Source organism: Athene cunicularia (genome assembly GCF_003259725.1).
Source record: "Athene cunicularia isolate RWA chromosome 5 unlocalized genomic scaffold, athCun1 chr5_part2, whole genome shotgun sequence".
Lineage (NCBI taxonomy): Eukaryota > Metazoa > Chordata > Aves > Strigiformes > Strigidae > Athene > Athene cunicularia.
The window spans coordinates 8,966,783-8,990,493 of NW_020799102.1; the positions used below are offsets into that span (position 1 = coordinate 8,966,783).

General features: G+C 48.3%; 1 protein-coding gene across 6 annotated transcripts in view; it reads right to left on the bottom strand.

Moving 5' to 3' along the window:
- Nucleotides 1–527: 527 nt before the first annotated feature.
- CRACR2B (calcium release activated channel regulator 2B) overlaps nucleotides 528–23,711 on the bottom strand; it is a 40,313-nt gene continuing 17,129 nt past the window's right edge. The window contains exons 5-19 of one of the 6 annotated variants that reach the window (XM_026850427.1): nucleotides 21,832–21,978; nucleotides 21,435–21,525; nucleotides 21,212–21,304; nucleotides 18,150–18,337; nucleotides 17,370–17,441; nucleotides 16,904–16,958; nucleotides 12,830–12,909; nucleotides 9,889–10,183; nucleotides 9,582–9,723; nucleotides 9,272–9,353; nucleotides 6,618–6,732; nucleotides 4,518–4,625; nucleotides 3,967–4,043; nucleotides 2,852–2,923; nucleotides 528–1,136 (exon numbers count right to left, since the gene is read on the bottom strand). In XM_026850427.1, the coding sequence (XP_026706228.1) occupies nucleotides 1,082–1,136; nucleotides 2,852–2,923; nucleotides 3,967–4,043; nucleotides 4,518–4,625; nucleotides 6,618–6,732; nucleotides 9,272–9,353; nucleotides 9,582–9,723; nucleotides 9,889–10,183; nucleotides 12,830–12,909; nucleotides 16,904–16,958; nucleotides 17,370–17,441; nucleotides 18,150–18,337; nucleotides 21,212–21,304; nucleotides 21,435–21,525; nucleotides 21,832–21,978 (1,672 nt within the window). In that variant the 3' untranslated portion in view covers nucleotides 528–1,081. Of the gene's footprint in view, nucleotides 1,501–2,851; nucleotides 2,924–3,966; nucleotides 4,044–4,410; nucleotides 4,626–6,617; nucleotides 6,773–7,707; nucleotides 7,878–9,271; nucleotides 9,354–9,581; nucleotides 9,724–9,888; nucleotides 10,184–12,829; nucleotides 12,910–16,903; nucleotides 16,959–17,369; nucleotides 17,442–18,149; nucleotides 18,338–21,211; nucleotides 21,305–21,434; nucleotides 21,526–21,831; nucleotides 21,979–23,711 lie in introns of those variants that run through there. The other 5 variants (XM_026850428.1, XR_003398602.1, XR_003398603.1 and 2 more) reach the window with 5 other exon arrangements.

The window sequence follows — 23,711 nt, forward strand, 5'->3', positions numbered from 1 at the left end:
CCTGTGTTATCAGTTTATAGCAGGGGAAATGAGTAAATTTGGTCAAAGCTGCAGAGAGATTTGTTCTGTAATGCACAAACATCCAGCTGGAACCATGCCAAGGCACAGGGATTAAAAACAACCACATTCCTGACTCTAGTGAAAAGGATGCCTGGGACATTATTAAAGTCAGTGTTTAGTTCTACAAATAGAGGTACAAGGTGAGAACGTGCCCTCTCTAAAAGCACATTGGAGAAGCATCTCCCCTTTTTCTCCACCCTGCTCTGCCTTCCCTGATCAGCTGGGCTCTGGCTGCTTGAAAGAGATAAAAAAAAAAAAGACTGGAGATGAATGGCTCCTGCACTGCCTCCAAGACACGGATCAACTCCCTCCCTACGAACAAACCACGTTATTAGCTCTGTGGGGGACAGCGAGAGAGCAGCGAGCAGGGGAGGTCACGCTGCACTCACCGACTGAAGGAGACAGGCTGAATCTCCTGTAGCGCCTGACAAAAATCTCTCAGAACAACCGTTTGTAAGACAGCATTTCTTTATTGCCTGTACTCTGCTTGCACACTGAGAAAACATGCTTAAGGTTGTACATTACAAAACCCACGATAGTTCTTGCCATTGCAATATGACAGCACTGATAAAGGTAATACGTAGGTTGGCCCGTAGCTGTGTGGCAGCTGTATTTCATGCTTTTATCTTTCACGTCCTGTGTACACAGTATGGGAGGTATGCATTCAGACCACGGCTACTACTCTCTTCCTCCTGCAGCAGCTTCCCAAATCCTGCTGCTGCGGGTGGGTAAACGTTAGCAGTACTGATGTGCTCCGACCAAAGATGCCAGTTCGCAGTCAGCGCCGCTCCTCACTGATCCGCAACTGGAGCATGAGGCAGAGGAATCACTGACAGCAACTCAGGGATGGGACTGACCTGTTCAACAGGTGAGCACATCTGTGCTCATTCATGCCCACGTTGCCTAGAAAGCTACATCTGTGTGCAGATTAGCGGTGCTTTCTGAAAACAGAGAGGATTTCCCTTCCCAGACATCGTTTCTTGCAAACACAAGCAGCACTGCTGGGATTACTCTAGACTCCCTACCAGCAGCCCTGGTTCCTTCTGGACCTCTTCCAAAGTTCTAATTCCCAGTCTCTGGAAGGCATTAAAACAGTTAAACACAGCATGAGCTGCAGCCAGGTGGCAGCAAGGACTGAGCAGGAACTTATTACTTTTAGCTATTCCTTTTAGTCAGGAATCCTGCTCTTCCAGAGAACTTCCTTTCCTGTCAGCAGTAAAAGGTACTGGGAGGAACCACGGAAATCCTTTGTACCACTGATGGGCTATAGGTGACTCAGAGCACTTTTCCTGCATGGGATGTTCCCAGAGAAATTTGTGCAATAAACAGATGTTGAGTAATCATCTTGTCCCAAGAGAGGAAAACAGCGGGTAAATATAGGCCTTCCCTATGCTGCAAGGCTGGGGCACTGCTTCACAGCTGCAGGATCACATCTTGTGCCTAAAACGTCAGTCATGTACAGAAACAGGCTCAAAGAAGAAGGGGAACAGAACATTATAAAAAACCCTCACTTAGTCCCACAAGGCATTAAGAGCAACAAGGGAGCTACAAACAGAAAGCGTCCCACCCCAGAGCACAGCAGGGGCCTCGTGCCCTGGCACAGCAGCAGCTGTGGTGAGACACATGCTTTTGGGGCCCGTTCCTACATCAGCCCGTGCCTCCCCTCACCCTGCTTTGCCCTGCTCCTCAGTGACAAGAAGGCCCCTTCCCAACGGGAACAGGTTCAGCCCTGCTCTTTCTCAGACCCTTCACCTGGCAAGTGAGGTTATTGCACAAGGTCACCGCAAGAGGAAAAGCTCCACTAGGAAGGTTTCACCCAGGCAGCTGCCTTATGTTGCCAGCCCCGGCAGGTTTGAAAGCATTGTGGTCCAGGCAGCAGGGTGGGATCTTCCAGTACAGCAGTGAAGTAGTTCCTAGTTGCTGGAGCTTCTTCAGGAAAGGATAAGAGAATGGGAGGAAACAGGCAGCAGTCAGCCTTCACACAGGCTATATATGGCCCCCTGGGATGTACAGCACAGCTCCTGCAACGGGTTATGAATCAGCAGCACAAGTGAGTCCCAGGGCAGCTGCTCTGTGTCCTGTAAACACAGAGAGGGGCAGTGACAAAGTGAAGCAAGCCACTGGGATGACTCGTTTTATCAGTTCATACTACACCCACATATGGAATCAGTATTAACTACAGTATTGGCAAGTCCAACCAAATTTTGCAGGAAATACAGGGCCTGATCCAGATCTTACAGGAACCGATGGAGGTTTTCCTGCTTACCACACCATGCTTTCAGTTGAGCTCTACTGTTACAGAACCAAGAGGAGATGCTGCTCTGAGACAGATGGTTGACTATCTAGAACTAACCCAAATTTAAAATAATTTCTTTATCTCTTACACTAAAATTCTATTTAACACAGCGCCCACTGTGTCCTCCACTCTCTGCTGCTAGGCCACTTCTTTGCCAGAAAGAAAAGGACTAGACTTCATCCTCTTACAGGGAAGTGACCTCTCCAGACAGAAGACCCAGTCTGTGCTATTAGCCAAGACAAGATGAATTCCCCCAAAAGCAGCAGAGGCCCCCAGAGAGCAAGGCTGCACACAGAGTTGGGAAATGGAACCATGCAGATCATATTTGGCCTGATTTAGAGCCCTGAAATTCCCAGGTGGGAAAAGCTGCAGCTTCCCCAAGTCTCTGCAGAGCTGATACCATCAGATGCGGCTTGCTTGAAAGGAACCCCAGCTTCACAAACAGCGCTGGCACATGTCTCTTGCTGACACATTGACGTGCCTTATGTGCAGCACCTTTTCCTCCTGCTGACATCTTCCAGCTGCAGGGCATTCTCCCTCTGCCTGTCCTCTTGTGCCGTCAGCAACCTGGAACAAGCAGCATAGATCAAGAACACAAGCCAGTTACTGAGATCTTCCTGCTGAGGCATTTGGCTCTGCCCTTTGCTCCCCATCAGCCAGGGACATGTAGGATTGTAAAAAGTGACTGGCCCAAAGATCGGGCTTCTCTGAAAGTTGGGCTAGACAAACCACACACAGAAAATGACCATAAATTTCCAAGGAACAGGGAAAGAAACTGGACACATACAAGAGGGGGCAGCATGGCTGTCAGAACACCATCAGAGCACCAGCCCAGTGCGTGAGTGGCCTGTGCCTTCTCCCCAAGCGCCCACACTGATGGCAGAATCCCGGGCTGTTTGCTTGATCTGCCTGGGCCATCTTGGGCAGCAGCATGGTAATAAAACATGCTGAAGGCACATGCTATGGGGGACGTGATTCACCTAGCTAGTAAGTAAATCATCCCAGTCAATGAACAGCTAAGTCCTGCTGTGAACTTAACAGAGATGATGCAGCAGGAGGTGAAGGGATAAAAGAAAACAAAAGGATATTTTTCTTGCAAGATTGCAAAGACTTTTTTTCAAAACTACTTGCTTTTTTAAAAACTGAAAAATCTTAGATCAAACTTCTTTCAGTCTTACAAAGTGTCTTATCTCCCTTTAAAAATATTGCCACCAAAATGTCACGTTCTGTATAATGCTTAATAAGATAAGGAAGAAAAAACCCTTAGAGATGCATGCAGACTTCAAACTAAAAACGCCAACTTAAAATCTGGGAGAGTACACAAAGCTTTTGTGATGAAACATTCAAATTAAACTCCCCATCTTTCAACAGGTAGCTCTGCCAGACAAAGCTTTGCATGCAGTAAGATCCAGTCTACACTTGATGCTCTCTGGGCACAGAAGACAAGGATGTGGACTCAGGGGGAACAGCATGTTACTCCAGGTCTTTTTTGTGACTGGATGAAAGTCAGTCTCTGGCAATCCCCTCTCCCTGCCTGTTCCCCAGGAGAGCCCACACCAGTCACTTCCAGCGGGGGAGATATCCCAGGGTGACTGTTGCTGTTCGCTCACCTGGCCATGTGCAGCATGGGCTCCACGATGTTATAGCCAGTCATCGCGCTGCACTCGTAGAACACGGCCTTGTATTCCTGCCAGAGAGCACAGCAAGCACCCACTTTGGCTGCCAGCCACCCCCGGGAGCTGGCCCACCCTCTCCAGGAGGGTTGCTGCTACCCCCCCGCTGGGGCACACACCCTGCTCACCCACCCAGGAACAGGAGATGCTTCTTCAGCACTGGGGGCCCAGCCAGAACATGCATCAGGGGAGTGCTCAAAGGGAGAAGAGTTGGACGTGCTCCCCTCAGAAACACTGAGCAGCACTGCAGGGAGGTGTCAAACCTCAAGAGGCCATTGTCTGCCACATGCTGGCCACCATCTCATCCTCCCTGGCACCAGAGGGACCTCAGCACACAGTTACATTGGAGAAACAAGGAGCGGGAGGGGAGAGGGAAGGTACCATACTGGGAAATGGCTCCAAGAAGGGCTTCCTGCCAGCCAGGCTGCCCTGCTCACAGCTGGAGGGAGGCTGCAGAGCAGGTCGAGCAGCAGAGCACAGAGTCACACCTTCGCCAGCCTTTCCCCCTCCACCCTGGGCACATTCCGGGTCTCTCTCTGTGCAGCATCCATTTTATTCCCAAGCAGAAACACCACAGCTCCATCCTCAATACCTTCCTGCAAAAGAAACAGAGTAAAGCACCCCAGAGACTCAGATGAGGGAGGGAAGTATCTGGAAGCAGATCTTGTTCCACCTTTGGTGACAGGAGGATCGGGCCCTTTAGTGCATTAAAGGGCCATTCCTCAAACAGCCCTAGGGATTTCTGGAATCTTAAATTACAGGAATGTATTTCAGTTGTTTGGTATGTACAGCTGGAGAGAGGGGAGACAGGACATAAGTTTCTCTCTGGGAAATAACAAGCCTAAAGAAAAGCAGTTTGCCCCATAGGCTGTTGGGAATTTAAGTTCAGGCATTGCTTCTTATTAGTTCAGTAGGTTTTGTGTGCTATTCATCTGATGTGCTGTCCTAAACTCAGCGATCCCTTGCTGAAAATCCAGGGGCGAAGCACGCTAAGCGACTTCCAACTCATGTAGGGTCTCTGCAGGAACTGTTATTCCTAGATGATTCCTGGAGCCTATTACCTTTGGTAAAACTCCCTCTAGTTCCACTGGCTCACTAGAACATCACCAGCGTAAGGTCTGCAGGATGGGGCTTGAAGTTATTTCCAAACTTGACTGCCCTGCATGACTTACAATACCTGAACAGCTTCAAAGCCAGATAAATACTAGGAGGTGGTAAGGAAACAGAGAGATTATTAAAAGTTACAAATTTCAGGTGCTTTGACTTTCTGTGTGCTCAGTTTAACCTTCCTGAAAGGAGCCTGATTTTCAGAGGCTGGTTAGTTTTGAAAAATCTTAATCTTTGATCTTTTAGAGTTCAAAGAAATAGCTGGTTTATTTGGGTTTTTTTTTTCTGAACAGGCCTGTGGAAGTTAATGTTAGAAACCTCCAATCTATGCTTATTCGTTTCACTTAGATCTTCGTTCTTGGTTTTTGAAACTGGGCACAATCAAAACAAAACCATCCCTGATAATTTCGCTTCAGCTCTGAGTCATCTACATACAACTTATTTAAATTATACAGATAGGTATTTTTGTCTCCCCAAGCAGATGCAGGCCACAGATGAATACTTTTATTGAGAGTTTGGAAATAAAAAGCAGGGGATAGACTATGGTATTAATACACAGTCACCAAATAAAAAAGAAAAAAAAATGTGTTAAAGTTGAAGCAAATGAGGACAAAAACTAAGCTATTACTAATGGATTAGTCTCATGGAGAAATCTCAAAGTCAGGATGTGATCATGCGAAGCGCAGTGCACGCATGCTGCAGGTCTGAGCCTAAACACACCAGGGCTGTCTGTCTCCCTTTCCTGAGCATAGTCTGGATCCCAGGAGATCTCCTGAGCACAGGTGTGATGTGATGGCTTTTAGGAGATGTTGCCAATGCACATGGGCTGCTTACACACACACACTACTGTTTTGGCAGGCCACCCCACCTTCTGCCATAGAAACAGCCCTCCCTCTTTTAATGGGGTACCACTGGCTTTGGTACTTTCAACAAGAAGCCCCTGGTCCGAAACTGACTACCACAGGCAGCACCCATGGCATCTGCTTTGATAATTCATCTTCTCAAGGTCAATAGGACCTCCTGTTGTTGGTCTTAGACCAGCCAGGACTGGGACGATGTGTTGAACAATAACAAACTCACACCAGTTTGTTGAAGGGGGGACACTGTCAAAAACAAATGCCACCACACTGTGTGGCAGCTCCCAGTTTATTCCCACTTGTTTACATAGGTTTGTTTTTACTTCTACATCCCACTGACCTTCAGGTTTTATCTGTCCACTGCTCACCATGCATTCTGCAGGCTGCGTTCTGACCCACTGTTTCTGATGCTTGCAACACGGCGTTCCGAATGTCACCTCAGTTACCCACAATCATTCTTCCAACCTTAAGGTCAGTTTACATTTTGCTAACTACCAATTATTAATTCCCACATCCTGGGGCATCGGAGAATGTTGCTCGCAGACAGACTGTTGGAGCCGGACTGGAGCGAGGCATCGGCAGCACTACCAGCATTTAGAGAGCTGAGCCCCCCCCCGCTCTCACCTGGACACTGCTCATCCAGTTCCGCACCGCCGTGAAGGAGCACTCAGCTGTAATGTCATACATCACCAGAATCCCATCTGCCTTCCGGAAATACTGCTTGGTAATGCTCCGAAACCTGGGCCCAAACGAAACCAAAGGCACTCTCAGAACCATGGCTGCATAATGACAAGAAACATAATGGGATTATCTGTCTTTTAGTGCAGGCTCTCTGCAAAGCTTGGCAGCTCCTGCGCATGAGGTGTCTCCTGGACACTGGTGTGCACAGACCAGTGACAGGTCAGATCCTTGCACCCCTGAGGCAGCCAGGGGCACGCAGGAGTCTTTCCAAATGCAGGGTGCTGAGAAAGCAGGAAGGAAGACCTTTGCAGGTCAGGAGGAAAGAAACAGAAGAATCTGTTTAGGTGGGATAGGAAAAGGTAATTGCCTATAAAAAGTGAAATGGATGGAAAAAACCATGACCTTTCTCTAGACTCTGGAAGAATCTGCAGACTAAGCTGTACTACAGTATAAACTAGGCGTGCATAATGTCTGCCCCAGTGCTGCCAAAACAGCAATTAAGATCTCATCATCAATAGTCTGTTTCCAGTTTTGAATCTATAAAGCAATGCCATCATACATAAAATCAGTAGTTAAACACAATTTCCAGGAGGAACTCCCACCAGACATCTACTTTGTCCTCTGTGTACCAGTTAGAACTACAGACTTGTATTTTGGGAAAAAATTTCAGCAAAACAAAACTCAAAAAACCCCACAAACAAAACACCCTCCCCCCCCCCAATCCCCAAACTTTAAAACCTGTAAGCATTTTGTGACAGGGCCATGGTAGAACCACACTGATTGCGGACTGATGGAATTAAATGAGACACGAGTACTGAGATCTCACTGGAAAGCTGTGAATTACAGCCCTGCTTACAGGCTGGCAAGATCTATTCTATTAAGAGCCAAGAAAACCTGCAGCAAGTAGTGACCCTCCTGAACTCCTCAGATGATTGCTTGAAGCCTGTTCTTTCTCACTACAGTAAGGGCATGATGTTCTGGCAACTACCCAACTGAGAAAGCACAGACTCTATCTTTGGCAATCAAGGTGCACCTCTGGAACTACAGCACAGGCTAGATGCTCCAGAAGAAACATCAAATAGAGGTTGCACCAGTCTCAGGGATGTCACCAAGGAGTTCTCCTTGCACACTCCAAGGGGTTCCTCTACCTCTTCCATAGGATATTCACAGTTGGACACCTCCAGACAGAAGCCATTAATATTTCTGTGTAAGGAAGAAAAGCTTTTGCTTCTTCCCAGGTCTCCTATTCAGTATCAGCACTGAGCCAAGTTTTCTCTTGCAAGGACAAGTCTAAGGCTTCCTAATGCTGCAGGGGCCTACCCTAAAGGTCCTTCTGCAGAGACAGTATTTTGAATTTGGCCTCTAATGCAATCTGGCCTCAGTAAAGTGTCACATTTCATGTCATAACAACTCCCCTTACTGCTCAGCTTCAGCACTGAAATAACCACAAGAGCCCCTTCAAAAATCATTATTTCTTCAGCATGAAGCTTGATTTTGGAAGAAATAGTTTCCTTTTCAATAGGTATTCCTGCTTAGTGCATTCCCACCAGGTCTGCATGCCAGCTGAGGTAGCCAGCATCATTACTCTGCTGGCACAGTTTAGTATTATAATATTCCCATGACCTCGGCTGCCTCCTAAAGGCCTGTCCCCATAACATATTCAGCCAAAAATACCCAGTACTTATTTTTGTCAGGGTCTTGAGGTTAACGGCCCCCTTGAAATAGCTTTTCATCTTCAGCTTCAAAATGCATCCTAAACAAAATCTAATTTACATGAAGACAGTGGTGGGCCTCATCTCTAGAAGATGAGGGTCAAGTGTGTCCTCTACTACTCTGTTCCTCACTAACAGTGCTGGTAATGTCTAGTGATGGCCCATGCTTTTGAAACTAGATGTCTTCAAGTGGGGAGCATGTATTCAGAGTCACAAAAAGCTATACTGCCCCTCTACCAAGGATTACCACTTCCATGAATCTATCAGCAGAAGGGACAGGGGAAGAGGCCAATAACCTTACTGACAGAGGCCAGCAGGGTAGTTCAGTAACCTGCACAGGTCAAGCTAATTCAGCTGGCTTTGTCTGAATCAGATCTGGAAAGGTTCACACACTCCACCCTCTGAATAGCAGGTGATGGTGAGCAGCTGGGGACAGCAGTAGCACAACTGTGTCTGAGAGCAGGACGCCTATCCAGAGCCATTGTTTTTATCCTGTTCTGCAGCCCTGTCCTGCAGCTTTTCTCAGAGCAGGCTGATGCAAGAGATTTGAGAGCTAGAAGAGATTTGAACCCCACACCGTACAGTTATTTATGGACAGACCACCACATGCCACAAGCATGCAGGTCAGACATATAGAAAACTACTTTTCCATCAGTCCTCAGAGCGACCTCCTGGGGGCCTGCTTTGCAGTCACAACTTCTAGCAATCCCCAAAACATACCCTTGCTGCAGGCTCAGCACTGGAATAGCTGCTGTGACCTCTCTGGTCCTTCTGAAGCTAACAATTTTCCCAAAGACAGAAACCAGGTGCACATACTCTTTTTCCCTTTCCTCCCATTTCCTCCACTGAGCCTGGCAGTAGGGCATTCTCACAGAAATTGCTTACCTTTCTTGTCCAGCTGTATCCCACAGCTGTAAGGCAACCTGGGTGTTATCCACCATCAGACTCTTCACCTGGTAATCGATACCTGTCAGGAAGGGAACAACGACCATAAGATAGGATGGGGAGGAAGCAGCTTGCCATTGAAATGGCCAAGATCAACACTATTTAGTTCAAGGAAATTGAAAGACTGATGGGAAATTGGGAGAGGGACCATCTTTACCTTTAGTTGGGGTAAAACGGGGGCAAAAAGCAAGTGTCCAAGCTGACTTACTCACCCTTCTTATCCAGATGAGTCAGGAACCCTCTTACTTACCGATGGTTGCATTGAGCTCAGCCAAGAACCTGTCATAGCAGAAGCGGTGGATGAAGGAACTCTTCCCAACACCGGAGTTCCCTACAAACACCACTTTAAAGATGCGGTCTGGGGAAGGGCTGGCTGCTTCCAGTGCCTGGAGCTACAATGGAAGAAAGGAGTGCAGTTTTGAAAAGCCCAGCTGCACATCGTGCTTTGGACCCCTGCACTATAAACCGATAGAGCTGGACTTAGATGAGAAGGGTCAGAAACCCTCAAGTCCCTAGCAGCAAGTGTTTGAAGAAGAATCCCAAGTAATTGGACTCACCCTGGTTTCGGTGCCAACGGGCTGACCTCTAGGAGGCAATGGAGCATCATCTAATCCATCTGCGTTTTTTCTACAGTCATCATCCCCCTTCAGAGTCATCTTCAACCACTCAGCATCTGCTGCCAGGGACCATCTCTCCTTGTCTCTGCTCTTCTCCCCGAAGTTTGTGCTGCCTCTTTCTCCTGTCTTCAGCCACGTCCTGTTGCCTGGGATGTATTTACAGTTCTTTCTGTTGGGTTCCTCCACTGCCACATCCACCAGGAAGGTGAAGGGAAGGTCCGCAGAGGCCAGTTGTCTGTATTAAAGCCCACAGGCACCACAAATAGGGTGGGAGGGTAGGGGATGAGGGGTGAGGTTGCAAATTCCCAAAACAATCAATGTGATCCAATTAGTGCATATGTAGCACTTGCAGGAACTCTACTTCATACATACACGCCCCATACTCCCTGTGACTAAGGCATCAGCAGCACCCCTAGGGAAAGAGAGACATCTCTGCTGTACTCCTATGTGCTGACATGTATTTAATTAATTTTAACAAAAATTCCCACCTTCTGGGTTTTTCAAGGATTCTTTGCCTCCCATTTCCCCCAGTACTGAAAGATGAGGCAAAGCATACAAAGGTGGCAACAGGAAAAAACATTTGTTTTTTTTAAAAAAGAAGCAACAACCTCCCCTCTATTTTTGTTACCAAATATAACACAAAAAGAAGTAACAAAGGTTTCAAGGTTAACAAAAAGGATTTTAACTGCAGGCAGTAGGGGAAGGGCTCGCTGATCATCCTTGGGAGGCCGCCTGCAGCATGCAGGTTACTGTGCTCTGCTGAGGGCACACACCTGTGCGCCAGGAACCCAGCCCATCGCTTCCAAACACAGCTGGAAGAGAGTTTCACTGAGTTCAGGCCACAGAAAGCTGCCACAGGAGTGCACACTGCAATGAACACACTCACACCAGGGCCACTTTGCCTGGTGCTAGCTCTGCTCTGGCCTGAATCCACACCTGGCCCAAGGGAAAGGAAACCAGGACCCAGAAGATGTTTATTTTTTAAAGCTTTGAACCAGACATCTTGTGCTCCCAACAGCAAAAAATCCCCAGGACTCCTGTGCAAGCTGTGGTAGTGGGGAATAGGTGTTGCACTGACCGTGCCCACACAAGAGCAGGCTGATGTACTTTGTTCACTGGAGGAACAATCTTCAAAAGAGCAGCCAGAATAACTGACTTAAACACTGGAAATCATTGCTGAGGAGCAAGGCAGCATCTTAGCTCTGCCTTGGCTTTCCACGATTAAAGAACTAGACGAAGGGAGTGAGAAGGCTTAGAACTCAACTGAAGGGCTTTATCCACCAGAGACAGCTCTGTTGCCTTCACTGGCCAACAGATTGCATTTGGAAGAAATTAGACCAGTCAATCTCTTCAGAGGCAGCTCATCCCACCTCTCTCTGCAACACCTTTCTTGCTACTAGTGCAGGAATCAAGGCAACAACTCTCCTCTCACTCCTGCACCTATACCTCATCAGGGCTGCAACACGCCTTCACTCTTCCCAGGAAAAGGAGCTCACATTCCTCGTTGTCCTCCCTGCATCTGCCACAAATGCCAGCCCAGAGCCAGGCCAGCTGGAACCTCTCCCCACTGAAAATAGACACATCCTCCCAGGCTTGGGCTCTGGGGAATAGCCCCCATCTCCCCAGGCTGGCAGCAGTTGCAGCAATGAAGGGCTGAGACTCAAAATCCTCTTCAGGTGAGGAAAAAAGGGACAAACAAAACTTTCTGAACAGTGACTCCAGATCTCATGGATTTTGTTCATATTTCTCAAGCAATGTGATGTGACAGCACTGGGACAGAGATGAGACCAACAAATACTTCTCCCCGTCTCACATCACCCTCACGATGTCCATGAGCCCAGAGCCTGAAGCTCAATTCTTAAATGCCATTACCAGAACTGCAAGCATTAAGAGTGCATTGAAGTTAAGAGAAACTCCAAGCCTACACCTATGTCTCTGGTTGGCACCAGGAGAAACTGGGAAGCAGTGAAATCTTCTGCAAAGACCTGGTAGGAAACAGGGAAGCGTGCCAGCCTTAAAACTTGTTTGGGGCCAGCAGTTGCAGGGGAGACGCAGCTCCAAGGCAGGTCAGGGCTGGGCTGCCCTCCCCTCCCCTGCCTCTCAGAGGAACCAGGCTTTTGTCCAGTGCTGGTGTGCTGGTCACATAAGTAGTTAACAAGGGCTGATGCTTAACGCCAGCACAGTGCAGGCAAGCAGGCGTATGTGGGTGCTGAAGCCACTGAACAGTCTGCATGTAGGATGAAAAAAAAAAAAAAGGCCTTAGCCACACAGATGTGTTTGCCTGCCCTGGCTGGAGGAGAGGCCTGATGTGCCAGGTGAGCATCTGCATAGGCATGGAGGGAGATGGGCAGGATGAGCCCACCTGGGGCTGGGCCCTCTCCTTGGGGCTTTCATCTGCCAGAGAGAACAGAGCCTTGTGCAACTCCTGCCCTCTCCCATGCCCCAGGGATACGGGATACTGGCATGAGGTACCATTGGACAGGATTTCTGACTGAGGAGGAACTTGGGAGATGATGCAGTCATTTTAACGGAGCTGCCTGACTCCGTCAGAGGCAGCCTTCATGACTCCCATCCCACAAACACTCCCATAGCTTCTGATGGCAATTAGGTTTGTTCCTCCATTGCTGCATGTAGAAGCAGCCCAGAGGGGGACCACCCCCCTGTGGAAATTAGCTAACAGCATCCTCAGCTTCACACTGAGCCAACACTCCTTGAATGCCAAGAGGCAGCTGGGGCCACAGTCAAGCTGCTACCCCTCCCTTGCTCCCAAAACCAGGCAACACCAAAGCGGGAGAACTAGACAGAGGACACAGCTTGACTGACAGGGTACTCCAGAGGGCACAGACTGACACCACAAACACAACACAGACGCCCATCTAACCGTTTGACCGGCTTGTCGTCCAGCAGGTAACTGCCTAGCACTGACCCTTTCTTCAACAGGGGCTTTTTGCTCTGAGGCGCCTGGAAGTTGAAAAGAGAAGAGATGATGAATGCAATTAGGACCCAGGAACCCGCCCAGCCCCAGTTCAACCACTCGCCACCTCTGCAGCCAGCTTTGGGAGGCAAGGCTGGAGCCCTCGCAGCCTGTAGTGTCCCGCAGAGGCTGAACAGAGGTGAGCACAGGGCTTGCTTTTCTCAGTTCAGCTCAGTTTAACTCATGCAAGAAGGCATCACTGTTCCTGCTTTCCCTCTTGCAACAAAATCCACCAAAACCGGTGGTGCCCCAAACTGAACTCTAGCCAGACAGAGCTTTTATTTCTCTGGCTTGGTCTCACAGCTGAACCTGTTTCCCCACCTGCCTTTTTATTATGCTGATGTGTTGTGGGACAGACTAGTACCCCTCCTGCGCTGGTACTCACCCAGAGCTGCACATGCACCATAGGGAAGGAAAGAGACTGCTCTGCAAAGGCCAGTGGCACATGCTCTGCCCCACACAAACATTCCCCTCCATCCTTTCCTCCTACTTACCTCAGACTTCCTACAGCCAGTGTCTACCAGCTCCCCAGAGAGGGAGAAAGCAGGACAACTCCTCTCACAACCCTCTTCCCCCCATACAGCAGCTTTGTAATCCCCAGCAGAATCAAAGGTGAGCAACTTGCCTGAGATCACACTGGAAAGCCTGTGGCAGAGAGGACTGACCTGCCAGCTCCTCCAGAGGCCACGCTAAAGCCTAGCCCCCTTACCCCCCATGGACTGGCTAACTTACGTGGCTCCACACAAAAAACACAAAGTGAGAGACAGCGTGGCAGGTTGCCCATCGCCTTGGCGCTGGGGGATAGGGAGATGTACTCTCTCTGGACATCTGGAGATTTCTGACACGTTCTCACAAGTTATTTCTGGGGTTAAAGGTGGGGAAAGAAAAGCTTGCAGCCTGCCAGCTCTGCCTCTGGCAGCAGGTCTGAACTAACCAAACACCTGCAGGCAGCTCTGGACAGGCCTTCTTTAGTGCTGCCCACAGCCCAGGGGAGGAGTACGAAGATTATTTCTTCAATAACCCCTGGCTTATTTTAAGAGGCAAAAAATTAAGAAGCTGCTCTGTTGGCCAGAACTCCCAGGACACCTTTATGCAGTCCCACAAAAGGAGACTGGATGCCACAGAGGGTCTCACCCAACCAGGAACTCTGTGGGAAAAGAAAAAACAAACCCAAAACATTTTTTACATATAAAACTGGTGTTCAAGAGAAGCTCCAGCCACAGAAACAAACCAGCATCGCGAGGGTCACAACTGTGGAGCACATATCTTCCAAGGCAAAGGACCCCCAAGTGCATAGCAACCCTTCAGTCAACACTGGCATCAGGCTGTGCTTCAGCCAACCAGTGGTTCTGCAGTGGGGATGGAGGAGGAAGCTGTCAGGGTTTGAGCAGGTTCACTGAAGGGCACTCTCTAGACACCCAGAAAAAAAATATATTTATTATAGCCCACTGGAGCTGAATCGCAGCCTTCAAGTCACCTGTGGAGGAAAGGGACTCCCAGGCAGTCTGGTATGGCACCACCCTGCCTGGAGAGCAAACAGCCTGCGGAGTACATACCTGGGTAAGAAAGGAGAAACAATGGGGCTGATCTGCCATTGATTCTACCATGCTTTATTGGCCTGCCAGGTTTGTGTAGCATGTGGCTTTTCATCAGGATGGTAAAAGGACAGACGTGACATCACAGCTGTACAACACATGATGGCAAGGACAACAGCACACCTACAAGCATTCTGGATGGGAAAGATTCTGGTTTATCAGTGGGACAGGAAAAATTCTGGCTTATCAGTGAAATACATCTCCAGTGTAGTCAGAGTTCCAAAACACTCTTCTTGATGAGCAGACATGAAATTTGCTGTCAGCATACAGCATGCAAACATAACTCCACAGCCAGATGGGTCATGGGTGTGAAACTGAACCCGCAACCCCTGAATCTCAAAACACCCAGCATGGGTTTGCACAAAGGCAGAAATAGCCACACACGGCTATCTGTGACCTAGCCACCGGGGCAAAACAGTGCCCCACAGTGCTGTGGTGCCAGGGTCTGCCCGCCCGGGCAAAGCCAAAAACTCTTATGAAGAGCAAGGTATTAGGCTGGGTACGGAGCAGTGCAAAGGAGCAGAAGCTGGGTTGCTATCAGCCGCGTACAGCCCGACTCCTCCTTCCAACCACTTCAAAATCTTTGCTATGAAAGAACCACTGTTACCACAATGTCATTTCACAGAAACAACACAACTCTTCCCAGCACTAACAGAGGGTATTAAGGCCTTGGGGTTTTTTTTCAGCCTGTAAGAACACTGACATTCTCTGGAGGCTGGACTCTCCTTCTTGCTGCTGCAGGGAAGCACTGCTATTTTCTCTTCCCCTTACAGTGGGACAGGCTGGACAGCAGATCTCCAGGTGTATGATGATAGCAGCATCTCTGCAATCCCTCAGGGCCCTGGTCTCCTCTGGACTGAAACCAGAGTGGCCAACAAGATGTCCTGGCTGACAGTGAAAAAAGCCTTACTCCGGTGCAGGCTTCCTCTGCCCAGCGCGACACAGCCACACCAGATGAGCGGTGGTGACAGGAGGAGTTCCCCCCCTGCTGCCAGCACAGGGAGATCCAGGAGAAAGCAGCTCCTCTGTACTATCTATGACTCTCTTTTAGGTCCACCCACAACTTGTGGTCGTGTTTCAGAGCAGCTCTGAGCAGGTTCTAATGGGGGAAAAGGAGAGGAGACTAGAGGAGCGGATGAGCTTTGTGCACACAGAGGTACATACCTGAGCCGTGGTCTCCACGAGCCACCCACCCCACCCATAGCGTCCTAAGAGCTGATGAAACATTATACATGGAAAGAGCAGAACAAACCATTTTCTTTGCCCGCTTGCACTGGACTCTGCTAGAGAGTGACTGTTTATTACTTCTCCAAGAGGGAGCAGGAAGCTCTGGTGCACATACACATACTCAGCAGCTTTAAAAGTGGAGGGGGGGGAGGGGGAACAAATCAGATTTCAGAAACACACACACAAAGGCACACGCACACAGACCTCACCTCCATCCAAAACAGTTACTGTATTTTATACAGCTGCTGCTCCACTTGGAGAACTCCAGCCTCTCCCCCAGCAGGGCATCTCATCCCCGGCCTGGGCACGATCCCTGCGTCTCCTTCCCTTACACCCCAGCCTGCCACTCACTGCCTGTCCTCACTGCAAGGCAGCTACTGCCAGATCTTCAAGTAGGGCACGGTGCCAGTGCAGGCAAAGGTATCTGGTGGCAGGGATGGGTCGAAGAAGAGCACAAAGCAGCCTTGCCAGTGACATTTGGGAACACGGACTTTTTAGTGAAAAAACAGTAAGAACTAAAACTAGATCATGTATTTGTACTTATCTTGGAGACTGGGCAAGGCCAGAGATGGAGTCGACTGTTCCAGGGTCAGAGGCCCCCTGCTTTCCCCTAGCCCTGACACAAGGCTCACTGCTGCCCCTCCACCCCAGCAGAGCTCCCAGGAAGGGGGACCTGCCCCAGAGGAACATCTGAAAACATCTGCTACAGACACATGGGGTCTGAGAAACTCCAAAACCTTCCCGTGCCCCTCCACCACTAGTCAGGCGGCAGCACATCTGGGAATCCATCTTCTTCCTCACCACCCATCTCCAGGGACACCTCCCGCTCCACTCCCCTCCTTGCACATGCCCGGTGCCTGTCACAGCACAGAGAGCCCCGTGTGAGCAGCAGAGCCACCGCAGCCCTGCGCGGGGCTGCGTGTCAGTCACAAGCTAACGCGCCTTGTGTTAAACCCGGGCAGTTGGCCACAGCAACCAGCAGAGCTTGTCTCCAGCACGGGCAGAGAGGTGCTGCAAAGTCTGTATTAAGCACTACATCAGGCCTTGTGAGCTCAGGTCATTGTCCCCCGTGGAAGTGACAGTGCCCTGAGTGGTGACAGCAACAGCCGCAGATGAAAGGAGGGTGGTTGGGAATTAAGATTTTCTTTCTTAGACTAACCAGCTTCTTGGCTTCAAAAGCGTCTCGCTCGTCTCGAAGTTTCTTGTTCATCTCTCTGCTCCAAAGGAAGACACAGGAGAGACACAATGAAGCACTCATCAAAAATAAAGACCAACATTTGAAAACTAGAACAGAAAAGGAGCTTGGGACACAGATAAAGATGTTATTTATTGCCAGAAGGGTTCAGATTTCTGCGTATCCCAGCTCAGGCAATGGGCTCCATATGGTGCCCTTAGCCAACAGGAAAGACTAAATTTCTCCAGTGGAGGGATTACTTGGTGAAATAACACAACCTGGACTCTGCCAGAGCTGGCCAGATTGCGCAGCTGTGTCTGGACCTAGAAAAACAAGCAGTGTCTGAGCACTGCTGGAATACACTCCCATATTTCTAAGCGAAAATAAGCCCAGTGCTGAAACAGCCCCTTCATGCACAAGAGCTCAGCATTTCTCCCAGCCCCATTCTTACCTGAGGAGTTCCAGCTGCCGAAGGAGGCTTTGTTTCTCTTTCTGCATGTTCTTGGAGACTCTAAATACATCCCTGGGTAAAGAGGATTTTAAAAGGGAAAATAAGTTAATGGGAAAGGAAATACAAAGATCCCTTTCTCAGGGACACTTAGGGTATTCTCAGAGATAAGGGCCTGCCCTACGCCAGGAGAGTTGAGAGGCAGCAGCACTGCCGCGGGAGCTGGGGTGGTTGGGTTGTACCCCAGCTCTCTCGCCCTCCTCCAACGTCAGGGCAGGCAACCCATTTTCTCCTTTCATGCTCCACGTTCCTCAGCTGCTAGAGATGAGAAGGATGCTCACTGCCATCTGGGTCTGAAACACTCCAGAGTTTTAGCTAAGTATGATTAGATTAAGCCCAGAAACAGGAACACAAGTGATAGGAACTTCTGTTGGCTGTCGGAACTTTACAGAGGTGATGGTGAACTGGAAAATACATGGAGGAGAAGCCTCGTTTAGGCTGAGGAACATCTGTATATTTTACAGAATTTTTTACTGCTTTTCTAGCCAAATATCAATGAACATATTAATTTTCCACTAAAGGCAGCTGGGAGGGAGCAACATTGCTCCCTGTTTCTGCCTGTAAGACCACTGGGACATTACTTTTTTTCCTCCAGACAAGACAGACAATCCTCTGATGAGCCGAAGGCTTCTAATTAGAGATCGTTATTCTTAAACTACTTTCCCATCCTTCCTTCCCTGCCTGGGTCCCTGCCCTGACACCCCCTTCCCTGCCCATTCCCACCTGTCCTTCTGCTCTTGCTCAAGCTGAGCCTCTTTCTGGAGCTTCTGTAATTGCCCCTTCACTGCCTCCAGCTCCCATTTGCTCTTCTCCAGCTCTTCCAGCAGGTTTTCATTCAGGTGCCGCAGCCTTTCGTTCTGCACGCGGGTCTCCAGCTGCTCTGAGTTCAGCGACTGTAGCTGATGTTCCAGCTGCAGTGGGAGAGGAGGGGTTAAACACAGAGAGGAAGGGTTTTGTGCTATAATCACAAACAGGCTGAAAAAGCAGATGTAAACAAGGAGGCAGAAGGGAGGTAAACACAACTTGGGTTTACCAGACCACCCGTGTCACTGAGAAGGTGAAGTGGAAGCAATTATTTCTCATCGTGCCAGCAGTGGGGGGCAAGCAATGCAATTAGTCAGGCATAGCTGAGGAAGCGCTTCAGGCAGTGTGAGGAGCTCGCTGCTGTCAGGCTTTGTAGAAATCAAAGTGCAAATGAGGGTCAAACGAGGACTGGAAAAATTTGGGCGGAAGCAGGGGTGTGTCTGTCTGGACACATTAAGCACAGTTGTTGAAATGCATCCTCTGGTTTGGGAGCTTCCTAAGCCCGTGGCAGCTGAAAGAGGGGCATACCAAGGTAATAGGGGTATCTCACATCACGTCTGGGAAGTGGCCTTGACTACTGCTGCAGACAGGACCTCGGCCTAGAGATGTTGTTTTAATGCCACTGGGGCACATCTGCTCTCTAGGCAGCACAAGACCCCAGCAAAACGAATAAGCCTGGTTTGGGAAGTTCAACGCCTGCTGTCATGTACCCAACTAGTGATGTGATTCCTCACAAATGGCTGGTGTAGTCTGGGGAAGGTCAAAGACAGATCCAGCAGCCAAACCCACCCAGCTCAGATGACAAGCAGGGCACGGCAAGAAGGATCGCACTGACCCTTCAGTATCTAGCCAGCCATACCAGCTAACTGGGGCCCTCTGCTGAAGCTGGTGCTATGCAGAAATTGTGGTACCCATCTGAGAACTTACAGCCCCCAAATAAAATCATACAATTCATGCTTCCAACCAGAGAGGAGCACCAGGAACCAGTTCTGACCAGTGCAGTAGGTGGCAGAGTCAGCCTCCACATTTCTGCCTTCAGCTTTTGTCTTTTCTCTCAGCCTACCTTCTCCCCCTCTCAAATGGAAAGTAAAGCAGCACACTGAGGCACAAGTGCTTCTTTCTTGCCACCCTGCTCTCTGCCAGCACACACATACAACAGTCGTGAGCTGGAGTGAACAGAGCTGACCTCTCCTAGGTTCCCTGAAACACGAGCCCCACATCTCTCCCCACTGAGGCTACAAGCACAAGTCACACCCAGCTTTATCTGGAGAATTCAAGTCCTTGGGATATCAGGGAAAATTTGAGCATGACCACGTCTGCTGAGCAGTGGAGTTGAGACTAAGAAACAGCAACACCTCCTCCCAGTCTTTGGATTTTTCAGTAAACCAAGAGACAGGCTTTAATCAAAGCACCCCGGCCCCTCCCTAAGAAATCTCTATCACACACAACTCTCCCGTTTATGTTGCCTGTACTTGGAAGCAACACCGTAGAACAGCACAGTCACAATACCGGCCTTACACCACAAGGGGGACCTGATTATCTGCACAACAGTACAAACCCCAGAATTAAGAGCATCAGAAATGACCATTCAATTAAGATTGAGTGTCCATGGAGCTCAGTACAAGAGGAGATGCTACCCAGGAAGAGCACGCCTGGACACCTAACTGTGGTCCATTGCCCTCATCCAGCCCCAGCAACTATGGTCCCTGGCCTAGGGATGTTAGTGACCATGTCCCTGACTACACCTCTTTTTAATAAACATCTACAATCCTGTTGTCCATTTGTTCGTCCAGTCCATTTTTGAACTGCTGATATTGCCTGCCTCCTGCGGCAAAAAAACCCTAGCACTAGTCTCTGGGTAAATCAAATTCATACTGGTCTCACTGGTGTCCCTCACCTCTGCTGTTGCAGGATTCAGGGAATAACAGTTCTATGTGGACCCTATCCACCACATTCCCGAGTCCGTAAAGCTCACTTACATCTTCCCTCAGTCTTCTCCTCTCCAAAATTAAGTCTAAGCTTTCCTAGTTTCTCTCCCTAAGGCAGATGTTAATTTCCTTAATCATATTAGTTCTCTGTATCTTGATACTCAAGGAGGACACAGTGGAGTCAGAGGAGACCAGAACTGCACACACCAATTGATACACATCAAGGGTGTGGGCAGCAGGAAAATTATGTCCTTTATCTTATCCTCAATACCCTTCCTGACAGGACCGAGGTTTTGCTGGCTTTTCCAGCTGCTGCACAAAGAGCTGATGATTTCAGAGAAGTGCTGTTTCACCCACATCACAGCTAGGTATCCAGCCTTGGATACCCCTAGTCGCCAGCATCTTACAGGTACCTCCCATGACTTGTTTCTGTGGGGGTCATGTCTCAGTTCTTCAGACAAAAAGGAAAAAGAGATCCAGAACAGACCATCCCATATGAACATTCATGCCAGGGGCAGAAAGCTAACAAAAAGTTTCTCCTTTGATCTTTTCGGTGACTGATTAATCAGTACGTGATTAGGTGCTGAAATGTAAATATACAGCACGTACAGCTCTAAGTGCCACAGAACTGTTCACTCTGGGTTATTTTGGAGTGGCCAGAAAACAAACTAGATAAATCTGACTCTTGTACATCCATACACATCTTTCTTACACACTGCAAAAGGCTCCAAACTCCCAACTTCCAAATGTTTACCCCGTCTTTCTTGTCAAACAGTTATTGCACAGCTGATAGGAAGATTGGGCCAAGAGAAAACCAAGCAGATAAGAAAATGCATAGACAAAATATTCACAGGAAGACGTTACAGTTGAAGACAAATCAGTCACTTGGCAAACCACTTCAATACCTTCAGAGACAGGAGAGAACTAGACTAGCTAGTACCAGATTAGCTAGCACCAACCCTCAGCAGACAAAAACCATTCTCAGACAGAAAAGGCCTTAGCAGGACAGTAGAAGGGGATGTGCTTCTTTAGAAAGGATTTGGGTCCTGTTACCTTCTTCTGGCGGTAGAGGATTTTCTCCAGCTCCTGCTCTTTGCTGCGCAGTTCCTTCTGGAGCAGGTTACTCCTGTCATGTCTCAGTGCTTCCTGCAGAGGGAAAGATACACAGCTGTGAATACAGCAGCCACCACAGAAATAGCTGTTCTGTGGCCAGGTGAGCCACCACCTCTGCTTCAGACCAGAAAAAGCTTGACTTCAGCCAAGAGAGATGAGGTACCTGGCAGATCAGCCTCTCCCTTTCTGCTTTGATCTGTTGCTCCATTTCTTCATAAAGGCACCTGACTTCTCGGTCATGGTCTGTCTCCTTCCTACAAAAGGCAGGGTGCACACAGGTCAGGAGGGAGAACAAGAATACAGAAAGGAATCAGGAGAGAAGCAGGGAAGCAGATTCCCACTAACAGCTGCGTGGCACTGAATGGGATTTTAACCCAACCAAATGTTGTGAGTGGACACCGATGTAGTACAAACCCATGGGGATCAGATCAAGATAAAGAGTCATTTTATTAAAGCAAGAGAAATCTCTGCATCCTGCAACGCAGTCTCTCCTTGCATTTGAGGCAGCATCCAAGTATTGGCTGATTCTTGACAGCAAATGGCCATGAAGTTCTCCTTACCGCTTCAGTGCCTGTTCCATAGACTCCTTCTCGTGATTCACCTCCCTTATGTATGATGAAACACGCAACAGAAACTCTTCAAAATTGGATAAGAGCTCCGGACGCTCCTTTCGTAGCCGAGCCCAGAGCTCCCGAATCTCATGTGGACTGGAGCAAGCATACAAGAGAGAAGGAAAGCAAATGAATTTCTGTGTCATCTTACAGACTGTTATTTCAACTCCAGCATGCACTGGGGACAGACAAACTGCCCTTCTCCTGTGACGACCTCCATTGCACCGTCACAGCTAAGAGGGAAGTTGGACAGTGACTGAGTATGCATGTGGATGAGATCTACTGCAAGGTTAAAACAAAGGAAGTAATCTGAAAGAGGAAAAGAAAAGTCATCTAGGAACCAAACCTGGAATGATTATTTTTCCAAGTATTCAGCAATAACACATTTGGTGACTAAAACAAGCCTCAAAGAGATGAACATTCAGCAAATTTGCTGTGAGCTATAGTCAAGCAGCAAACTGCTATAGCCCAGGGATTTCAGCACACATCACATAGGTGTTTTTCTCATACCAGGGCTGTACTGGTGGATGCTACTGTCCTTCTTATTTAGTTATTTTACAAGTTTGGAAACTGAGGCACAAAAAAAAAAAAGTAAATTTGCCCAGGTGTCACATCAGGATAATAATGGAGGAAGCCCTGAAAACCCAAAGTCTTCTTTTTTCTGAACCTGCAACAGTGATTACACTGTTTTGGCATTGAATTCATCACACCCTGGAACAGAGCACTTATAAACTTACTCTTTCCCAAAGAGTCATAAGCCTGCAGACATCACTTCATGCCTCTTTTTAGGGAAGAGCCTTTCATTACTATTTTAATTTTTTTTTTTAATCCATGAAGTACTTTGGAGGAACTGCCTTGAAATATAATTATACCTATAGACATTATCCAAATAGATGTTTTTTCTTTGTCTACGTATCTGTCTCCCTTGTGAAAAAACAAGCAAAAAAACCAACTAAAAAGCTCTTGATTCCCCCTGCCACCATTGCATGATAACCTCCTTTTTCTGTCCCAAGTTGAAAAAGTTGCTAGCACTTCATCAAAACTTCATGTTTTAGATAAAAGAACATACAGAGTCCCATAAATAAACAAACCCATTTCTTTCTAGTAAAAACAGTGAAGATGGTTCAGATTCCTGCTCTGACCCCAATTAGCTTCTGTTTTCTATTCTTTACAACAGCTGGCTTGGCACAAAAGCATGACACGAAGTAGCTACTGAACTCACTGCATAAAACTGCAAGTAAGTGGTCAAAATAAATAATACCACTTTAGGACTTGATGCTTCTCAAAGCAGAGTTATAAACAGCAGAACAGTAACATGGCTTTTCAGTGCCACCTCATTATTTGAGGCATAACAGCTTTCCAGAGTTTTTCAGGACAGAAGTTGTTTAGCATTAAAAGAAACACGCAGGTGCGTTGCATCACAATGCAAATGAGACAAAAAAACCTGTTTCATGACAGATGCAGCTCTGAAAGCAGCAAACTCCTTCACTCTCAGCTTTTGTCTCCAATGCTGTCCACCTCCTGTCCCTACCAGGCTGCTCGCTGCAAATAGGGAGCACTGTTGGACTATAATGCCTGAAAAAAAGATGCAATTGGGCACCCCAGTCCCGGCAGATGTGCATCAGTAAGAACCAATATATAACCATAATGCTTCACTTGGGAAGGCCCTAAAAAATGGCTGTATGACACCAAGGCCAGTAGACTCTACTGGGGCTACATGCAAGGGCATTCATATAAAGTTTCAAGGCTCAGGTGAACATCCCTTGCTCAGTTTAGCCTTTCACACTCTTCAAGATCAGCCCAGTCCCAAGCAGCTCCTTGAGCTTGGG